Below are 22,446 nucleotides of genomic sequence, written 5' to 3'. Positions count from 1 at the left end.
GTGCTCAACAAACCTCATGTGTTTTAACAATTGTGCAGGCAATAGGTCCAGATTACAGCTATTGTTTTCTCAAATCTCTGGAAATTTAAGTTGCTGCATATTCAGAAGAGTACTGTTGCCATGACAATACCAAAAAGAGCGTGCCCTGAGTGCTTTTCATATTTTACTTCACTATGTATACAGGATATCCTATATTATACAGGCTGCTTGTCAGTTTGAAAAGATGAAAACTGCATTTCCTGTTTTCTTCTGGTTTTTTTTCCTTTTTTTTTTCCTGCTTTTTCCACATTTCAGGAGATTTACCTTCTTACCCATGACATCAAAATCAGTGAAAATGCAGGAGCAATTTCTGTATTCCTACAAATATAGTTCTGACTGTTAATGAAATCCCTTTTAATCTCTACAGACAAATCATTAGCAATAACACAGTTCAGTTGTAGATACTTTCCATAACCATTACATTCAAAAGTCATGTTTTGTGACATTTTCTCAATCTAAAAAGTGTTCTATCTAAAAGTGTTCAAAACCAACAGTGACCAAAACAAACCCTCAGATTCTAATAGAGTTTTTAACACTGTAAATACAATCTGAATCAGACCCAAAGTTGTACTGCTAAGAGCAACTGTAAATACAAAATTGCATGGAAGCTCTACGAACAGGGTCAAAAGGCATCATACAGCACAATGCAGAGAGTCTGTATTTCAGTTTTTTAATTACAGTGCAAATCCTCTAAAAGTCAATGAAAAAATACCCGGCAGAAGCAGATAGCTAGCAGATTTTTCAATTATAGTGGTGATGGGAGAAAAAGAGCAAGAAGACCTTACCACACTTACAACAAATGACTGCAGCACTTTCACCTGTAATATTACAAAGGTATGTATTGCAATTCCCATTTTACAGCTGATGTAAACCATACCATTAACTTTGTAACTCCACTTAAAGTCTGTCAGCTTTAATGTTACATCTACATATACTGTTCACATAAATGAGAAAAAAATCCAAACCTCATCATATATGTCATTCACATACTGAACACAGTCTGTTCTGAGATTTGTATTGATTTAATATCCCTGAGAGTAAAAATAAACATGACTCAAAAGATCCATCATGATGCAATTATCCAAAGTTTTCCTTTTAAAATGCAACCCTGTTTGGTTCCTGACAAAACAATTTTAACTGTAAATTTGCAAATGTCTTAGTCATAAAACCACACAGATCTGAGCTATAATAGTCAGAACTCAAATGTTTAAAATAAATACATTTTAAATATGGCATTAATATAAAAATCACATATCATACAACCAAAACAATTTAATATGACTTGCAATGGCAAGAACCAGGTCATTTAGAAAAAAAAAAATAGATAAACTCCATCATGTAATTTTGAACTTCTTCTGACCTTCTGCTGGTTACAACTGGGAGTAAAGGTTACCCAAAAAATACATTGGCAGCCTTTTATTTGCAAAAAAATGAAGACAATTAATGTAAGCAGCCTTTGTTTTAGATACATTGCATGCATTGCATAAGAAAAGATACCAGTCTATCATATAGATCAGTTTTAATCTCAGATTAAAAATGTCACTGATTTAGAGCATATCTACACTGCAATCAAAGTGATTGGGACTGGTGCAGACGAATCTGTTCTCTGGGTGTCAATTAGTAACCTAGGTCATGACAGCAGGGGATGTACTTACAGCTATTTATTGTGTCTTACTGAGAGTTTGCTATCCTGTGGTAAACTAATTTTTGCTGGAATCACATCACTTATAAGACCGAAATAATTACCCTGATCAAAATTATTTGGCTTGTGTCTGCCCAGAGGTGCAGAAACATCTTTGGATGCAATACAATGTGTTCTGAGTGAATTTGCAATAGGGGAACCTGATAATAAAGACTGGGGCACTGTTGGTGATTTGCAGCACACAGTAATCAAGGTTATCTCCCTTAGATCAGGTGCTTAGTGACATTGAATGTTTAGTGGTGCTGCAAGCACAACTTGCTGTAAATTGCCACACCCTAGAGTGGACTACTACGACTAGTACTCAAAGAACTCAGCCATTTTTTGTGTTGTCTTCTCATGCTCTTGAAGAAAAGTGTATGAACAATTTTTATCATCTCAACATTGAAGTGTAACTATTGTTGTATACTTTTTACTAGAGAAACAAAAATACCTTCTCTATACAAATACATTTATAAGTAAATGTATAGAATCATATCAGTCTTAGAAGAGCCACCATTATTACTATGAAAGCATGCTGTCAACCAATCAGGAGTTTTGGGTTTTAAATGTTTTTTCAGCATTCTTTCCAAAATATACTCCTCCCTCTTTAAATTTATTTTTTCCTTTTTTTTATTAAGAACACAGAAGTAACAGCAATTTTTAAGAGAGATGTGGCTTCTAAGGCTGCTGAAAGCCTCTTCCCAAAAATGACCTTTCCTACCCAGTAAATGATTAGAGCTGGGGGAAAGGGGAAAAAAGAAAAAAAAGCAAAGGGGAAAAAAACACTCTTTTTTTTGTCATATTGCTTACAAAATTACTGTGCTGGTGAAGCTTTTCAGACACATGCTCAAAACGTAACATAAACAAATAAATAAATAAAAGTGTTCCCCTTCCACTCAATTTTAATTTCAAGACTTGACAAGCTGGCACATCTCGAGTCATTTTATGGAAGCCCTGAGATAATATGTGGTGGCAAGAATATGAGAATGTCTGGAGCACGACAAGAATGGGATACCACTGCTCGAACTGCAGCAAAATCTTCCCGTTACAAATGGCAGCAAAAGTAGTAAAGCCTGGTGTGTCTAACTACTTCAGCCTTATCAAACGGAGGAGCAAAAAGCCTTTACTTAAGACCAGAGGCTCTAATTCCTCCACTGGGAGAAGGGCCAAGGGAAGACACAGTTTCCACATGGAAAATGCAATGGCTCCAAACAGTCCATCACTCCATGTCAGAACCGGGTTGGTCTGGGGGGCAGGTGGGGTTCTGGCAAAGCAGCTGTGGCTCCCCTTGCTGACCTTTCCTCTCCAACACCACCACACCAGAGCAGCCAGCAGGCTCTGTGTCAACACGGGCTTGCTTGTGGTGCACACCATTGTCTTCTGAGCTCTCCAAAGGCAGAGAGGTCTTTGCAGACCCTTTCCTTAACAGTGGAGAAATCATTGCTGCCAAAAATGGGTCTTTGGGATGCAAACCATACTCAACTTTGTACAAAATGCAGTGCCAACTCTGCCTTCCAGCGAAGTCTAATTAGAAAGACTTAATCAGAGGGAAAATCATCATGACACTTGTGCTAGTGCAAACTAATGGGAGCTGGAACACCGGAGAGAGCTCAGCGTGTCTACACAGGCGCTGAGAAATCCGATGGTGTGAAACTGTGTAACAGTGTCATCTAGTGACTCTTGCCACTACCTTATTATCCAGACAGCACAACCAGCTGCAAGGAAGGCTGGTTTTTACCCTGCTGAGGCAACCTATGCCCACACACACTACATTGACACCTGGCATTCAGCTGTGGCAAGACTTCACAAGCAAACTGAGAGCGTGCATACACAAATAGGACATTTGCAAACAATTGTCTGGTGAGTGCACAGATATTCTTAACTCTGTGTGTGAAAATCCTAGTGGCATGCCAATGTTAGGCAGGGTATAGATCCTGGTTTGTGTCATGGAAAGCATGTCATGACGGTGCTGAAATACAGCCAGTGATTATACCACCTAGTGAGGCTCCTTTGAACTCAGTCCTTCGTGTAATCTGCAGGACACTTCACAAGCTCCTGCAGACCACCAGTGAGCTGTGCACAGCAGTTTAGTAGCCTGTAGTGAAGGTAGCCACAGCTACCAGCAAGCAACTTGGTTGACTTCTTTTTCTTCTCTAACGTCTGACCCTAACACCAAGGATTATCCTGGGAGGGTTCAAGGCCAAGTTTGGATGGGGCTTTTGAGGAACCTGGTCTAGTGGGAGGTGTCCATGGCAGGAGCCCATGGCAGAGGGGCTGGAACCAGAGGGTCTTTAAGGTCCCTCCAAACCCAAACCATCTTATAATTATGTATCAGCAACCAGTGACTAAATCCCATATCATACTTCCTTATTTCTAAGCACGTTCTCTGAAAGCAAACTAATCTGCCCATAAGGCCCATGAGAGCCCTTTAGCATGACACTAGTGAGTTGTTTCTTTGGTTTTCCAATTTTTTTCATTCTTCTTGCCTGAAAGTCTGCTTCCCACACAAGTAACCCATATAACAAAGACCATTAATAAAAATGAAAAAGCTTAACTAATATATTGGATTCCTTCCTTTTTAGAGTTATGAAGTTCTTCATGAAATGCAATACTTGCCAAAGAATACAGTTAAAGGCATGAGCATTTTGTTATATTTCCATTATAATTAATTAAACTGTCAGAAACATTGTCCAAAGAGCATTCACTCTGACAAACTTGGAAAATCTGGAAAATGTAATGCAAGTGTGATGCTTGTCTATAATTCATGCTCCAGTTTACAGCAGTATTTAAACTGAAACCTTTATTACCTGTTTGTACATAAAAATAAAATAAAAAAAAAAGCAGTTTAAGTGCATTGGGGTTTTTTTTGAGATACTTTAATTTTTGAATCATATTCACCTCCTTCCTTTGCTTTAAACTCTACTGCTTAGTGCTTTAAATTATATACATCAAAACTCAATGTAACATTCCAGAAAATCAGGAGAAAATTTTGTTGTTAGTTTGATAATTAATTTTTCTGATTTTGCTGTAAGCTTGATAGTAGAAATTGAGTTTAACACACACACACACACAAAAAATTTAAAAAGTGTTTTCATCCATGTTCAGATTTTCTTACCTGAGCATTGTTCCTACCATGCAGCTGAAGCATCTTCAGCATCTAAATAGGTGCCATCATAATAATATCTCAGAGCAAATTGGGACACATTTTTTCTTCCTGGGGCACTTAAATCTTGTTTTCAGTTTAATCACCAAGCTCTGCTCAGAGCCCCGATCACTGATCTGGGTGCTTTCAGAATCTCAAGCCTTGCTAACTTGTGAATGCAGCTTAGTGCATCGCACCCAGGCACCCTGAAAGGATGCATCCAGGCTAGCAGCACGGACAACTCACCTATATTGTGCCATGCAGGTTCAATAGCTCATTCAGAAATAAATCAATTCAACACTTCACTGTAGAGGGTAGCTATAGCCCTGGTGACCAAGGAGCACTAACATCTGATGAGCATGCCTCTGGGTTTGGTGGCATCACCTCAGGTCTCTCTGGGCAAGTGTCCGTACACAGCAATCTCACAACTAGTTCTAAATGGTTCATTCTTGGCAATCCAACAGAAAATAAACTTAAAAAACAAAACCTGGGAGGGGGAAAGAGAGAGAAAAATGTTTACAGTAATGCTTTTAGAGCAAGGTTAAGACAAGTTGGAATAAAGAGGAAGGAAGAAGGTTCCAGATATGTGAAGGAGTCCCTTGGCTTTCATTTTGAAACAAAGTTATAAGCACTTTGCTTTGCCAGAACAAAATAAATCTGTAACAAAAAAAAAGAAGGAAGAGAAAAAACCTAGCAGTATTTCAGCTCAAAAAAATCCTGAACCTCCTTTCTGTACCATGAATAAAAGAACAGGCTGCTCTGCATCCTTTCCCTGACCTGATCCAAAGAGCAGCTTTCTGAGGGACCCCAGGGCCCAGGAATAAACTGCAACCAAAGCTGAAGCAGCGCAGCCTGTTGCCTTTAAGAAGAGGAAATCTCAAGATACCATGAGCTGCTCTCAGGTCCTTCTTCCCAAGGGGAACAGGAGGGCCAACACTACCACTTCTTCAGCACAACATCTCGGGACAGCTCATGTCCAGCTGTCACCTCATGTTTCTTATGTGCAGCACAGCTGATCCCTCCTTTCTCACACTGCCTAGATCCATTTCTTCATTCCTTCCCTGACCCCCTCCCTTTATCCACTTACTCTTTCACCTTCACACTGTCTTCCTTCTCAGGCTTTTCACCCCAACTCCACTTTGCATTCACAATATAGACACAGATACATAGATTTCAATATTCCTTTCTAAAACAGTGAAGCATATGAATATCTCAGAAGTATCAACTTTTACAACTTGCATGTAAAAACTCAAGAAAACAGGATATTTTTGTTGCCTTGAAACTCACCCTCTCTTCTGCCCTCTTTCCTGATTTCCTTTATGTCACCAAAATAATCATAGGCTAGATTTTGTTTGGGACATGATTTATGTATTTAAAAATATATAAATTATATTTATACATAATATAAATAGGTGACTCCAAGGAGCTGAAAAAAACAAGTGTTAAAAGTTCGAGATGGAAAGAGCCTTCTACAGTAAGATGCCTTAGTCCTTAGCCTACTTAATGAGAATAAAATCTAATAACAATGCAGTGAAAGCAAAGCAGAGAGAATGCTCTGAAATCCTTCAGCATATGAGTTTGGGGTCTAATTTCACACAAGTAACACCCTCAATACAGACACATTTGGAGTTGCAAGGCATATCAGTGAGAACTACTAGACTGAAATGATTGTATTTCAGACAATACTTTTTCTTTGTAAATGCAAGGAAAAAATCAAACATGAATGATGTTCAAAGAAATAAAACTTAATTTATAATGCTAATTCTGACTTAGAATATTTATAGCAAAATAGTGCAAGACTTTGTATGTGCTGCATAGACTTATTAGTTAAAAAAATATATTTAATAAGTGACAAGCCCAAATGAAAAATTTTATGTAGTACTGGATACCCACCCAAGTAGTTAAATCAATTCCTTTCTGTTTAATTTTGCTATTTGTTTTTCTATCTGAGCTGCCAATTTTCTAACATATTAGGGAAGAAGTAGGAAAGTCTTTTTGATTGATAACAAGTTCAGATTTTTGTGTCAGATCAGTAGAGATTTTTTTTTTTAAGTAAGAATTTCATATGTTGCTTTTACATTCTTAGACAATTATTCTACAAAAATTATTTAAATACTCTTTTTTTAGCTGCTTTGACAAGAACACCAAAACAGTTCACATCACCCTTGACCTGCAGGGTGTACATCATCTTGTCAACATATAAACAAACACATGATGGGCTGTATTTTAATAGATTCTGTAAATATCAAGATCCAATTCATCAAAGGGTTTTCCAAACTGACAGCTGTGGGGGTTTGCAGTATGTAGTTGCATGTCCATTCAGAGTTCTTGCAGTAGGATAATAGCTAGAAAACTCAGAGCTACTGTTTTTATTTCTTCCACATTATTATTTCTCTGGAAATCTGGGTTAAGCTGCAGTCTGTATATGCCACTTCATGTATAAGAGAAATATGCAGACTTCCGGGCAGAGCCACAGGGACAGCTTTTATAATAATCCCTCTCCTCTCTCCCCATCTTTATCAGACAGTTCCTCTGATGTGCTGCACTCTGTCATAAAAAGAGGCTGAGAGGAATTTATAAGCACAGAAACTTACTCTGGAGAATGAACAGAACTCAGTTTTGATAAGGTTTACACAGACACAGTAACTTTTCTTGGTTGGGTTTGTAGCTTTATGAATTTCAGAGCTAGAAGGGACTGTTAGATCATCTGCTCCTTGAAGACTATACTTCATGGGCCATTAACTTCTATACAGGAAAAGATAGAAAAAAGGGAGAGGACTAGCACATGCTTGAGGACTGAGTGACATGAGTGCCTGCTGCCCCTGTAACTCCAGGGAAATGTTAAGGGAGTTAATGCCCTGAGGCCTGGAGAAAGCCAGGACAGCCCTACCTTGAAGCTGTAGAGATCATGACATGCGCACAAGGACAGTGGCAGTCAGCCTAGGGCACCACAGTGCTGGCTGTGAAAGGAAAGACTAATACCTGACACCACTGCCGCTCACCCAAGGCCCTGCAGCAATTCTCTGGCTCCCAGAAAAACCCCACTGAGAATGCAGAATCTGCCTGGGCAGCTGAGGGAAGAAACTCTCAGAAAACACCCCAGTGAAAGTGAGATTCTTGTGCAAAGTACTACAAGGAAGATGCAGACAGTCTTGCTCTCCTCGTGTACAGCCTGGGGGTTTTGGAAGGCAAAAGGCTGAGATCATTGAATCCAAAGATGCACAACTTGGCACATCTAATTACCTTTTAAAAGTCAAAGGTACCAGAATCTTTTAGCAAGATATTCTTATGTTTTACTGCTAAACATAGTTACCTTCCTCTTTTGGGATGCATTTTGTCTAGCTTCAGTTTCTAGCCATGGTATTTTGTTTATCATGTCTCATCCATTAAATACAAAATCCCTTCTGCCAGGCTGGATTTTCTTTTACATATGTCAGTGTCTAAACCAAGAAGTCAAATCAACTCTAACCTCTTCCATAATGAAGGCAATACATCACGCTCCATTAAGAACAATATTCAAAGGTGTTTTTTCCAGAAGGTGATCACCTCCACAGCCACCTTGTAGTCTTTTACCACAGTACTCTAGTTGTGGTCTCTAGACACATGGTAACTTTTCAAAGACATTTCAGTCATATGATACTAGTCATATTATGCAATTTATAGCTACCATGACCCTTTGCTGGAGAGTTAAATGCCGTAATGCTCATGGGCAACTCAAATTCCTATGCTCATGCACAAAGCCAACTTCTGTCTCCTTGGCCTCTGGTGCCTTTCCAACAGACTCCTCCAGAACTAAAAATTTAAGAGACTGATGTATGAGTTGTAAATATTTGTCTCTCTTTGAAACTCCAAACATTTTTGGTTTTGCTTGAATGGAAAGTAACATTGGAGTCTTTTTAGCAACTACAAAGTACAAGCAACCATGAAACAGAATGAAAATGCCTAAAAGCTCCTGCAGTCTGACAGCAGGGCAAAGTTCGGAAGTTCTGATTCTGGAAGCCACTTCATACTTTCTGTAAGCTCCTCAACAGCTCCAACAAAGTTGAAAGGAGTAAATGAAAACTCAGAATTGTGCAGAGATGTTGTGATATAAGCTTAAACACCCAGGCCTCCATTCATAGTATTTATAGTTGTCATGAACTCAAGAGAAGTCATCTAATCCAATTGGTTGTAGCTAGGCACAGCAACTGATGTTTGGTTTGGTTTAGTTTGGTTTAAATCTTGAAGTTTACTTGGAGTTCTCAAGACTTAATATGAAACCATTCCACTTTCACTGATAAGGTTTGTGAGCAGTTTGAGCAAATGTTAGAACTGATTCAACCTGTGTGTATGTGCAAAACTGCCCTAATGTAAAGCACGCAATATAAGAACTCTTCTGGCATTTATGGTTACATCACTTGCTCTTGATTAACTTAATCCCACTGAGTAGCCCATTCAGTGTTGCAGGTAGGGTAAATGACCTGCAGCTAAAAGTGGAAGATTTAAATTATCTCACAGATTTCAGGAAGTAAGGTGTTGCTCAAATAATCACTATTTTTTTTTCCCAAGAGGCACTGAGCAGAGTCATGTCAGAAGGCACGGAGATCCATCTCCCTCTACTCATAACACTGTCTGGGCACAGCAGGGTTTCAGTCCACAAGACAATTACACTTGTAAGGAGTTTTACCCTTGGGCACGGCACTGTGCTAGCAGACACATGCCCACATGGCTTACAGTGCACAGCAAGCTTCTGTCTGGACAGCTTAGACCAGAGACACAAAAAGCTGGTGCCCAGATGCTCCTGCCCTGGTCCACCCTTGGTCATACCATGTTTCCTAGTACAGTGTTCAGGACACGAAAAGGTCTTTAAGAAAGCCTTGCATGCTCAAGAATATTCATGAAGCTATGTTTAAAGGGACCTGCAAGTTTTGAAGCCTTGACCTAGATAAAATATTTAAATTCATCAGCAAGAGAGTGGGAAAAATCCAGAGCAGAACATGCATGAAAATTACTAATTCTGAATGCTATTATTTTTTAATGTTTTGCCCATGACTTTCTGTGGGATATCCATGACTTATCATAAGACAGAACCAGCAAAAAACTGAGTAACAGACCAGCAGTACAATGCTCCTGAGACAAGTTTAGCCTGGTTTGTGAGAGTGCTAAAATCTCCTGTAATCTTTGAGAACAAAGAGAAAGAATAGCAGTAATCTACAGCACTCAGAGTCAGAGAAAGCTCTGGCTCTTTCTCCAAACTCATTGGTATTACCATTGCTGTCCTATTCTTCATCTTCTTCAAACACATTGTTTTAGTGTCCTGCATCTCTCTGTTGTCCCAATTTTTCCTGTGATCTCAAGGTATGCTTTTTCAGCCTATACAGATACTGAATTTTCTGAGAAAATGATATCTAGCTCTCTGATTTTTACATTGAGACTTTCAAAGGGTGTGAAGAAGGGAGAAACTCAGCCAGCCTTTCAGTCTGTGCCAATCTGATCCTTGGATGCTGAACTATGAAGTCTTTCTTCTACAAAAATTTCTCAATATTAATCCTGTTACATATTTACTAAATAAGTTAATATCAAGTTGCAATGAATGGCTGTAGCATTATTTTAATAAAGCAATGAAATTACTGTAGAAATATTAATGTACATCCAGACCATCTTCACTTTTCAAAGAGAAAACATTTTTCCACATTTAATGTCAGATGACAACTAGAATGGATGCTCTCAACAGGAGATAATATGGTTAATTCTTCAAATAAATAAAATCACTATCAATACAGAAGGAAAATGCCAAAATGTTTGCTCCCTTTGTAGGAAGCACTAATATTAAAGCATATCCTTCTGCACAAAAATCACAAGAATAATTTTTATGACAGATTTTTACAGTAACAAATAACAAAATAAATAAGAATTTTAATTTTAAAAATTTAAATAAAAATTAGAAAATAATAAAACAGAAGTAAGAAAAGTTAAAAATTAGTAAAACACACAATGGTGGACCATATAGACACTAAGTTTTCTATAATCATAAATTATTGCCAAGACAATGAATTTACTTGTCTTAACTATCACCGTAGCCAGCTATTTTCTCTGCTGATGCTGCAGTAATGTTAAATTCTTGGTGTCTTTTTAAAACAGATGAATGAAAGCCAGATGTGGCAGAGAGAGGAGCATTTCTCCTAACCTGCCTGCCAACCAGTGGCTGGGCACATGACAGGAGCAGTGTTCTGCTGAGCTTCAGAGAGGACAGGAGGCACTGCACAAACTTCTCCAAAGTGGCTATCTTTGTTATTTCTAATTGTGATTGATAGCATCCTGAGTGGCATTGCTAACTATTTTTGATCATAAATACAGCCACTGCAACATGCAGGCCACAGGTGCAAATGACTGGCGTAAAGTATAATATGTGGACCTGTGAGATTTCAGAGGAGATAAGTAACGATGTGGAAGAAATATAAATTAAGAATGAAGGATTAAGGAGAGTAAGACTCTACCAAAGTCTTTAAAGTGATCCAAAATGGCAGTTACTTTATCTTTGAATGAGAGACCGTCTGATTTGGCTTGGCAGCAAACTATGAAATTGTACACAAATTATCCTTTTAAAAGTAAAAGAAAAATCAATTTCAGACAATGAGGTAAAACTTCTGCAGTGTTACTATCGCTGGGTCATGTCACTTTTGTGTTGTTTGGGCATGAAAATTAATATCATATTGAATAAACAAAAACTCACAAAGGTTAAGAAAAGAGACAGACAAATATGGTCTTCGGAGGAAAGGGAGGCTACAGACCTCAGACTGACCTTCGACCATCTTTTGTTGGGAATGACAGACCCCAAGGTCAAACAGCTACTCAGCCAGAGTTAGTCTGAGCCCACCCAGGCTCAGATACATAGCCTACCCTACTGCAGGCTCTGCCATGTGGTGGGCTAGAGACACCCCTGAGCCCAGGCCCTCTGCTCAAAATTCACCAAGCCCCTAGACTGGGAGAGAATTAGCACCATCCAGGAGAAACAAGCAGAAAAGTTAATACTCCTAAAATGCAACCTTTCATTCCAAGTAACTTGAATGTGATCCTGGTTTGATCAGAGCAGAGAATGGAATTCAGATCAGGCAACACTGATGCAAAGATTTGATCATCTACTTGGTACCCATTCTTTTCCTATACATTTTCATGATTAACATGTGGTCTAAGGAAATGCCAATGTTCATCTTCATTTTGCTTATCTTTTTGATAAAATTTTATCAGAAACTGAGCTTTCTAAATTCTGACTTTTAAACATGCTGAAAGATATGCAGCAAATTGAACTTTATAGTGTTGGTCCATGAACAACAGAAGAGATTCAGCTGGGTGAAAAGCTTTGGTCCCCACACAGAAAGACCTCACATTTATCAGGAAGAAAAATGCCAGAATCAGGGCGTGGTATCTAACAAAACACAGGCTTGGGTCCATGGAAAAAAGAGCACTGCTGAAAACACAGCTGAGGTCCCAGATTGGTACACTTCAATAACTGCCTCAAAAGGTTACAACAGCTTCAAGTGAAACTTACAAATTTGTGTAACTTTTTGTTCATTTCTGTTAGAACTGGTCAAAACCAATCTGCAGTTTACACTTTTGGATGAAAACCACACCCTTTTTAAAATCAACCTTTTTTTTTTCTTTTCAGAAACCTATTAATTTTGTGTAAGTATCGTGATAATATTTTCGCATCAGTGAAAATGAAATATATTTATGTTCATTAAATGTTAGTGTTTCTTCCTGAACTTTCTGAATGCATGCCATCTAAGAATCCAACCAGTCTTCCTGCTCTGAGATCACCAATGGCCCTCCCTAGGTCACGGATAAGAATATTTTTTTCCTTCTTTTTTTTGTAACATTTGGGGTTTTTTCATCAAATGTCAAATCTCATAACGTCTTCTCTGAAAGACAAATAATTTTTTTTTATGACAGAAAATGTCACTTTGTTACTGCAGCTGTCACTGAAATATTGCTGGTCATGATAAGGTGAATTAACACAAACCCAGGCTAAAATCTACAACTCTCTCTTCATCTCTCTAATTGGAAATTAAGATGCACTTTATTAAAAACTGATTATACAAAAAAACACCAAAAAAGAAGAAAACAAGCCAATTCTGAGTTCTCCTCATTTTTGTCGAAGTGATTGAGTGTGTCTTTCATCTCCTTCTACTGGAGCACTGGAAACGAGGAGAGCATTCAAGACAGTTTAAAAGGACTAGGACTAGGACTAGGACTAGGAATAGGAATAGGAATAGGAATAGGAATAGGAATAGGAATAGGAATAGGAATAGATACAGTAAGAGATAATAAAGATTATCTAGAAAAGAGAATGTTTTTTAAAAAAATATTTTTACTTAAATGGCTCACTCCTTTTGCAAAATTTTGATCTAAAAACGGTGCCAGTCACCAATCCATACAAAATTCCTTTCACAGATTGATAAAAACTAATATCCTGCTTTCCATAGTGAATGCTGATGTGGCAACAGGCAAAATAATGCACATGAAATATTTTAAAAGACAAAAAAAGTGACCAGTAGAGAACTAGAAGATTAGTCTAGGTAAAAACAGTCAACCTTATATTTGCTTATGTCGTATGTGTTTTAGATGACACGTCACTTAATGTAGGATTACTAGTTTAGGACTGTAATACTGACCGCTACTCTATTTGCAACTCCAGGGCTCTGCTACAGGTGAATTTCCTATGCCTTCTATTTCATAGGGCATGGTAGTCATGATAAAACCACTTTTCTCCACTTTGTAGTTCCACAGATGAAACCAAAGCATCTTTAGAAATACCCTCAGCTCAATAAATTTGCTTTCTCACATGCCGGTATGTCTCCACACAGAAAGTATCAGGTTGAATTACTGACAAAATACAGAACTGTTTATGTACACCTTGCTCAATCCAGGCAACTAATATGCAATGTACTACAAACAACAAATTTATGAGCTACACATTTTTTACAAGATACAGAAGAAAAAAATGCTTTTCTTTGTGTCTAATATTCATCTAACTTAACACAACGCACTACTACACATCCACTGGCAGTGCAAACCTCCCTTTTGTGCAGCAAAAGTGAAGTGCTGTCTTTTGGTCTAATGAATGCATTTATACAAAGATCCCTTAACATTTACTGCAATATTTTTTCTGTATAGACAGCAGCAGACAATATGCAGGTGGTTCTGCCGAAGAGCTACTCACCTATCTTTGAAAAAAAGATTTAAGAACTGTGATTACACCGGTACTGTGTTATTCAGTCATGAGTGAAGACCTCCTTAAATCAAAGCTCCTAGTGACATCAGTGGCTATCAGTGTCTAGGCAAGGACTAACAACTGCAGGACATCAGTCTTGGAAACTCCTGATATGCATATGATACAAAACAGCTTTTTGCCAGCTATGACTGGACCTTGTGTACAGTTTGAAAAAAGAATGTCCTGAAATCACCTGCATTTTAAGATTTTTACCTTGCACATTGCTAATTTCCATGCAAGTAGAAAGCACTGTGGTTTTGTGGTTGGTGGCTAGCATTTTGTGGCTTTATTGTATTTGTTTTAATATAGGAAAACTTCTAGGGCATATTTGCTTTATGACATAATTTCTTGATTGTGTCTTCCAGAAATAATTGACTCAAATCAAGTTACTGTACTCTATCTATTGGTTAATTAGAACTTTAAGATGCAACAAATAAAACATGTTATTGACTTTTAAATCCTCAATCAAATAAATATTTACAGCTGCAATTTGCCAAAATTATTTACCTTTCAATAACAGATCACAAAAAGTATATGTGCTACAGATTCAAGTGAATGCCTTGGATGTCAACAAACAAATTACAAACAGAAGGAAAAATAAGTGTTCCGTCTATCATTACAGGCTATAAATAGCTAATGTGGTTCTACTTTAAAGATGTGTGATCTTCTACATTAGTAGACTTTTTCAATGCATAATTGACCTTGAGATGGAGAATAACCTAGCAGTAGAGTGGCTTTTCTTTTAAAGAACAATGAGTATAGGTATTAGAGGATGCGCCTGTTGTCAATGATCGTTGCTGAAATCTGCCTATACCACACTAGGACAATCAATTTTGTAAATGATTGCAATAATCAAGGAAATTGCCTAATTTATAAATCCTGGCATACAGCATTTTAATGGATTTCTACATTTTAATGCTGATGCTTTCAAAGCCAAATGAATTGTTGTCCAAGCTGTCACTACACAAAATGATAAAAACATTCAGTCTTGCGGGTAACTACATCTCATGGATATTCATACCATCAGGTACATAATCACTCTTTAGTGAAACCTGTGATAGCTTCCAGTTACAAGCCAATTGCAAAAAAAGCCACAGTTTCCTTATGAAAAAAACCTTCTGTGAATTGAGGACTAAAAATAGTTAAGAATTACTGAAATAAGACACTGAAAACTATCCTAGCGTCCTTTGGCCAGGTAAGACAGCCCACTGTTTTACCCCCTACTCTTTTTTTTTTCTATAGGGGAAAAACCACAATAATCTTATTTCTCTAACTAAAAGGCTGGTCTAGCAACTTTTTGACCATGGATTCTGTCAGAGCAGACATTGTTCAAGCAGAAGGATAACAGATGCAGGACATGATGCCATGGCTGTGGCTGGTGGGTAATTCTACCTAAAGCACCCTCCAACTCACTCTCCACCCTCAAGCTGGTTCTGCAGACGTGGTCGTAGAGGCATTGCTATTCTCAGTTAAACCTTAAGCAATTGATTTCAGCCAATAGTGGGCTGGCAGTGCTTTACTTACTGCTCAATCTCACTAACCTGACATTTATGGTGTACTGATTGGCCTATGTCAGTGGTGGTGGTTGTAAATTCACTTTGAAAAGCTTTGTGTTAACAGCCTTCAACCAGGCTCCGAGACGAGTATGAGCAGGCAAGCTGACAATTGCTCGACCTCCTGCCCTTATTACAGTGAGTAAATCAGGCTTTGAGCCATTAGGCTGGAGCCCGAGGCCTACGCAAAAAGGATTGACATGACTAAAGGTCAACCTCTGTCACACATGTGTAACAATTTGGATAATGGAATTCTGTAACTTATCTGGAAAAAGTGCCAAGTGCGTGGAGGGAAGGTATAGCCTGGGCTGAATTTTCCAGCTTTTATGTTAAGGGCTTATTTAAAAGTCTGCACTTTAAACTCCATGCGCATTTGATGCCACGGAAGCTGGGAGACCAAAATGTACCTAGAGCAGTGGTTGAGGCAGTTCTGCAGGATATCGAGCATCACCACCACCTGGAAAAGCACATAGCATTGTTTCATTTAGTCAAATCTATAATAAATACATTATAATAAATACATAAAGGCATCAGGCCTGCAACACATTTTGGACACTTGTATAGGTCATTTAAGTATTGCCTTTATTTACGCAGTTTTGAATCAGAAGTCAGCAGAATAATGGTATCATAAATTAATTGCAATTTCAGGCCTTACAAACTAGTCTCATCCAATAGTGGAAACTGCTTTTGTAATTAAGTAAATTAGAAGGTCAAATATTGCCATAACATTGGTGCCTAGTCACCAACAGAGAAAGCTGGTGGTCAAATAAGGACAGAATCGAGCTTTTATTTTTATTTGTGTTTCACGTCAGTACTTTTGCATATTACATAATGAAATCTCCAAGGTGAGATTATGTGCCATGGAAAAACAGATAGTCCCTGCATGATCTAGCAATTTAGAAAATATTTTTTTTTCTGGGAATAGCGTGTGTCCAGACGCATGCATGTTCCATGCAGTCCTCAAAATTCCTGTTTCAGTAACACTGTTAAAATTCAGGGGCTGTATCCAATCCCAAACAACAAAGTTTATTCCAAACTTCACTTTGTTCAATAGGAAGAGAACCTGTCCCCACACCAAACTGGATTTATTTTGTAGCACATGCGCTTAAGCATGCAATGCATACGTTGTGTAGACAGAGAGAACATACCAAAAACATGGAGATACATGAAGATAATGCATGATAAAGTCTTGTGAAGGTCACAGGCCTTCCAAAATAAACATCAGAATTTTGTTTGGCTTTTCGAAGCGCAAAAATTATTAAATATAAAGCACCTTCTACACTTGGGATCACACTAACTTTTTATGGACCATAAGAAAGGAGTTTGTAACTGATAGAAGTTATCTGGGAAAATGTGCTAGCAAGTGATCCAGAAATACCAATGACTTATGATGCTTAGCACAATTTTCTTACCGAGCTTACAGCTTAGCATGCTGCTGACCACAACATTAGTGATATATTCTCACAGCACAGGAACTTAAAATTCATGTAAAAATGAAGATTATTGGGCTTTTTCAGTGGAAAATAAATGCAAGGGTCATGCATCACACAAAATCCTCAGAAATGGCAAAACAAGAAAATAACAGAATGGGTCCAGCTGTTACTCTTAATAACTTAAGATACAATAGTAAAGTAACTAAGGAGGCTTTTCAAGACAAAATTACTTGAATTTTATGAACATGACAAATTTGAAACAGAGCTGACAAGCAGTCTGGAATACTAGATGACAGATTGCTGAGAAACATAATTTTCACTTTAATAGAACGGCAGCATGCGCATAATTCTATCCCCCAGTGCTTTTCTGTAACAGCAAATTTAGTCCAAAACTGCAGCCCTGAGAATCTAAATATGAATCTATCACCATAACTGGAATGAGTGCTTCATTTGAAGGGTAAGGATTCTCTGTGCATATTAATTTGTTCAAAACCATCCAGTATTGCTGCATGGGCCCTGGCCAGCATGCATCCCAGCAAAATGCCTGCTCTTGCTCCAGCAGAAGGCAAAGGCAATGTTTTCTTTTGCTTCAGTTGAGACACAAGAAGGACAAAGAGTACCCATATGGTACTTTATTAAGATTACATGTACACTTTCTTGTGCCAGTTAATTCAGGGAGGGGGAGGGGGTGGGGGGGTAAAGGAAGCAAGGGGAGAGAGGGAATTTTTTAGGGGCAAAATCAGTTGCACAGGTTTAGCATTTTATATTTACTAATGAACACCCTGATAAACACATATATATACATATTATATATATAAAATTTTGCTCATCCCTGTGAAAAAAAAGTTGCATATGATAAAGCATTACTTCCAAAAATGCTAAGCTTCAATTAAGTAAAGTTGAAATGAAGTGAAATATTATATTTGACCTTCTTAGGCTGTTGTAAGGAAAAAAACAACTATTTGACCACTCATGAAAGAAAAAAAAAAGAGATAACAAACTCTTTATCAGGCACATGAAGAACAGGAAACTAATAAGACTATATCCTTTGATATGTCTGTCAATAAAATTTTTTTCATCTAAGCTGCATTTGCAGGGGAAAAAGACAATTTACAAATTAGCTGTTTCCAGAATTCACATTTTAAACTTGGGAGCCTGAAAAATTTTGACTACTAAAATGTATGCACATTTAAACCTCAGTGTTCTATCCTAATAGAATTTAAGTGCATATCGTATACATTCCTTAAGTCTACTCTTATTAAATTTTGATGTTAAACAGAAAGGGAAAACCATGTGCAACTAGATTAATTTATCTCCAGGGAGTAAGGACACATTAATAATTGAGATAATGTTTTCATATATGTTGGAATCGAGTGTGCCTTTCCACTTCTTTATTAGAAAACACATTAGCAGAAAATTATCTCATTCTCATCAGTAAGACCTAATTGCTAAAAAAGTCTCTGTTTCTTTGCAATAACAAAAGGATAATTCTCACTACTTCAAAAAAGAAAAAAAAAAAAGGGATCAGAAACATTATCAAGCGCTGCTGGAATAAATGCCTGTATTACCGAAGGGAGTGTTTACTTAATACACCCAGTCCTGTTTTTGTTTTAAACAAATCAAAGTTTATTGTATTTTTATAAAATACAAGCAAACTCTGGTTATAGAAGTGGGCCAAAGGGGAAAAAAAGGACTACAACTGAAATGACTAATATTTTTGGCTTTCTGAAAGACTGATCTTTCTGTAAGTTATAAAAAATTATCTTGGCTGATTGTGAGAGAACTCTGTAATTTCCCATGAACACCCATAGGTGTCAAGGCCTGTTGTGAGGTATTGGAATGGTATGTAATTTACTCTGAGATGTTGTACATTATGCTGTGTGGATCACATACAAAGCAAACATTGAGTGCATAGTGGGAACACTTGTGCAGACAGGCTGAAGCATATTTCCATAGCATTGAACTATACATCAAATGCAATGCTTCTAATGTTTCCCACAACAAAGAGTATTAAAAAAAAAAAGCAACCAAAACAGCAACTATGCTTAAAAGCGTTTGCAATAGCCCTTCTGTTTGCCTGGTGTACACAAAGAATTTCAAACTAAAACAAATATCTATCAACTTTACAGTCTTGAGACTAAAATATTAGAATGCAATTTTTGATACTAAAAACATGAAATTCTCTTCATAAGGTCCATCAAGACCTAATGCTGAACAGCTGATCTGTAGACAGACTTGTATTTGCAGCTGTCTGGGAAATATTGGTGGTAGAGAATTGACTAAAGTCACAACTTTATAAAGGGACTATGATGAGACATTCTTTTATCATTTTTCCATGTAGACTAAATGCATACAGACAATGGAGATATACACTGTCATTTGCTTTTATGTATTTTCACAGATCAGGTTTTGTACACATACTTTCCAATTACTTTCTTTTAATATAGTTTTCTTTATTAAACATTTGGTTTCTGATAGACAAAGTATGTCAAACTGAAAGACAAAACTAATGAGAAACTGCAAAATTTTAGCTAGAGCTTAGAGTATGTGTTTCTTTGATAACAGTTTTTGTCATTAACAGAAATAATTCAAGACCAAGAGCTGCCTAACAATACATTATTAATAAATCAAACTGAATTCTTATTTTTAAGATAATTCAATTAAAGTACATGCATTCATTTTGCTAGTCAACAGGAAGTCTGTGTTGTGTGTTAAGAGCACAAGAGTAATCCCACACAAAAAAACTCAGCTGATAACAACTTACGGCCTGAATCTTGTATATACAATACTACTGTTCTTTATTTCTTCCTTAGTATCTTTTTGGGTTTTGCTTTTGAATTTTTAAAAAAGCCCTAGCTTCTTTCATTGCCTCAGAACAGTTTTTAAGTTAACCTGAAATATGATTAAAAATTCTTGCCTTTTTAAAAAGATATTGTCAAGTTTTGCAACTTTATTTGCATAAAACTGATTCATTTAAAAAATAAATTGATAATGTAAATATTTATGGAAAAATTATCTGACTCCATTTATTTTATCTAAATTTCAGTTTTTTATGTAGTACATGGATCTGGCAATCTCACTTTACTATTATGTATTCTGTTAATTAGAATAGTCTAAACCACAATGCCCTTCTTAATAATTAGAGCCCCCAACATCATTATAAAGTGTTCCATAAAAATATTGGTTTGATAATATACCCCAAAGTACTGTAATTATAATCACTGGACTTTGGTGGGAGCAGATTTAAATCCAAAATATCAATATCTCCTGTACAAGAGAAATTCCAACTCCACTGGAGGCAGCAGCAAAATTCCCAATCATTGCAATTCATCCAGTTCTACTGATCACATTCAGGTGTGATGTGAGATTGATCTTTTTAATGTGAAAATCTGCTTCTTGCCACAATGATGTTTTTGAATAAGTACTTTGAGACAAAGACCCTGATGTGTAGTTTATTATTTGTTTACACCTAGGAAAGCATAGGAGCTCCTACTCTTCCGCACCCAGAAATATCTTTCAAAGATCTATTCACTTTCACTCTACACACACTGAAGACAGCAAAACCACTCTGCATCTCCATAGATTACTCATATTCTGAAGATTTGGATTTGGTCTAGATAAGCAAATACCATAGATCTATGGGCGTGCTTCTACTGACTGTTGCATCAATTTTGAGGCAAGCAGAGATTGAAGCTAGAGAGGACTAAGAAGAACTAAAAAATTACACCTTCCAGTACAAATTAAAGAAGAAATGAATGGCAAAAGGCTAGAAAGAGAGTAAGCTCTTTCTGACACACAAGGATTATAGGTTTTCCCTAACAGTTATCACTGTTACACTCTCTAAGACAGTGACAAATATTTTTTAAAAAAATCAAAACAAAACTACAACCTTGAGATATCTGAAAGTGGCTTCTACAAAGTAAAAGTAAAAAAGTACTGGAAACCTCATTAGGGGAATGCACGGTAGGTACAGGACCAGAGCTGAACTAAACTGAACAAGCACTATGTCCTTCACTCTGCAAAGGGTCAGGCTGTAGAATAGGGTCCTGGGCTTGTTTCAGCAGATTTCTTGGATTGTCTGGGGGCCACAGCAAAGATGCAGCACTCCATCTCAACCCACATGTGCTGCTCTAACATGATGCAGCTAGTGCTGTGACCTGAGACCTCTACCAGCTCTTGTAACTCAGGTCAAAATATAGAAAGCACTGGGTGTTGTAAAAGCTTCAGGCTTCTCTGATGAAGTCTCTCTACTACACATCACAGCACCTGCAACAGTCAGCTCTTCTTTTGCACACCAACTGGGGCTCTGTGCTGTCCACTGGTTTTCTGACTACCTTTATCATAGCAAGGCTTTTGCTTGCACTGGCTACAATTTCAAACCTGCTTACTCGGTTTATTTGAGTTTTGGGTTTGTTAGCTTATTTTCATGGCTAATTCTGGTGCTAGTACTGCATACAATCACTCCATGTTTGCTTCAAAAAGATCAAATTTGACAAGGAAGGAAAGATTATAACTTACTTCCCAGAGATGTTGAGTGTTCCTGATGGCACCTGCTTGAACCTTCTCTGGCAAGAGCAAGATTCCCTGGAAGGGCCCAATCCAGGTGCCCTGCTGGATCCGTTGTGCCGCACAAATGCCATAGGCCAGGCCAGGCACTGTGCTGGTGCACAGACACACTTCCCGGGGCAGGTCCCGGAGCCACTCCGGGATCTCGGGCGGAGGGGCTGCCGCGGCCGCGCTGCTGGTGCCCACCAGCCGACGCAGGGAGTGCAGGGGCCCGTGCATAGGGCACTCTCCGTTGCGGTTATCAGCACACATGTCACATCCTGAGGGACAAAGAGGGAAAAACACCATCAGAGCGGTGCTGCTGGCCTCCATCATCACCGCTGCCTCTGGCCATACCACGCAGATCCCTGCGCTTGCGCTGCCATTCCATGGCAGTACTCATACACACCGTGCCCTTTTGTGTCTTGCTTAGGCTGGTTTCCCAGATCTCACCAAAGCCCTAAATAAGAAATTCCAAAGGCTGAGCAGAAATCCTGCAGACAATTTGCAAGCCTGGTGTATTCACAAACCTGCCAAGATTCATTTACTTTAACAATGTTTTTAAAGATGAATTTTTTGACTAATATAAATAGCCCAGTTAAACCATCCCAGTGTGTTTAAGTGAGACATTTTAAAACAGAGTCATAGTGCCTTACAAGTCCCCCTCAACTGCCTTACCACAGCTCAGCCCAAGGGCTTAATTGGAACAAGATTTAATTTAATCCTTATTTTAAATGAACGTTCACTCTGCTTTTTACATTAACATGTGTGTGTGCATGCCTGTCTGTTCGGAAAATAAAATA

At 37.8% G+C, this 22,446-nt stretch overlaps 1 protein-coding gene across 1 annotated transcript in view; it reads right to left on the bottom strand.

Annotated features, from left to right (window-relative positions):
• The window catches only part of PRDM6 (PR/SET domain 6), a 75,872-nt gene that overhangs the window by 43,606 nt on the left and 9,820 nt on the right, over window positions 1-22,446 (bottom strand). Inside the window, exon 3 of the mRNA XM_005528117.3 lies at window positions 21,617-21,924. Coding sequence (XP_005528174.2) covers window positions 21,617-21,924 — 308 coding nt within the window. The remainder of the gene's footprint in view (window positions 1-21,616; window positions 21,925-22,446) is intronic.

The sequence above is a fragment of the Pseudopodoces humilis genome, chromosome 4, assembly GCF_049639895.1.
Source record: "Pseudopodoces humilis isolate 2021_Gansu_Grassland_sample_001 chromosome 4, ASM4963989v1, whole genome shotgun sequence".
Taxonomy (NCBI): domain Eukaryota; kingdom Metazoa; phylum Chordata; class Aves; order Passeriformes; family Paridae; genus Pseudopodoces; species Pseudopodoces humilis.
Note: the sequence above shows the minus strand (reverse complement) of the source record. Positions and strands in the feature narration are given on the sequence as shown.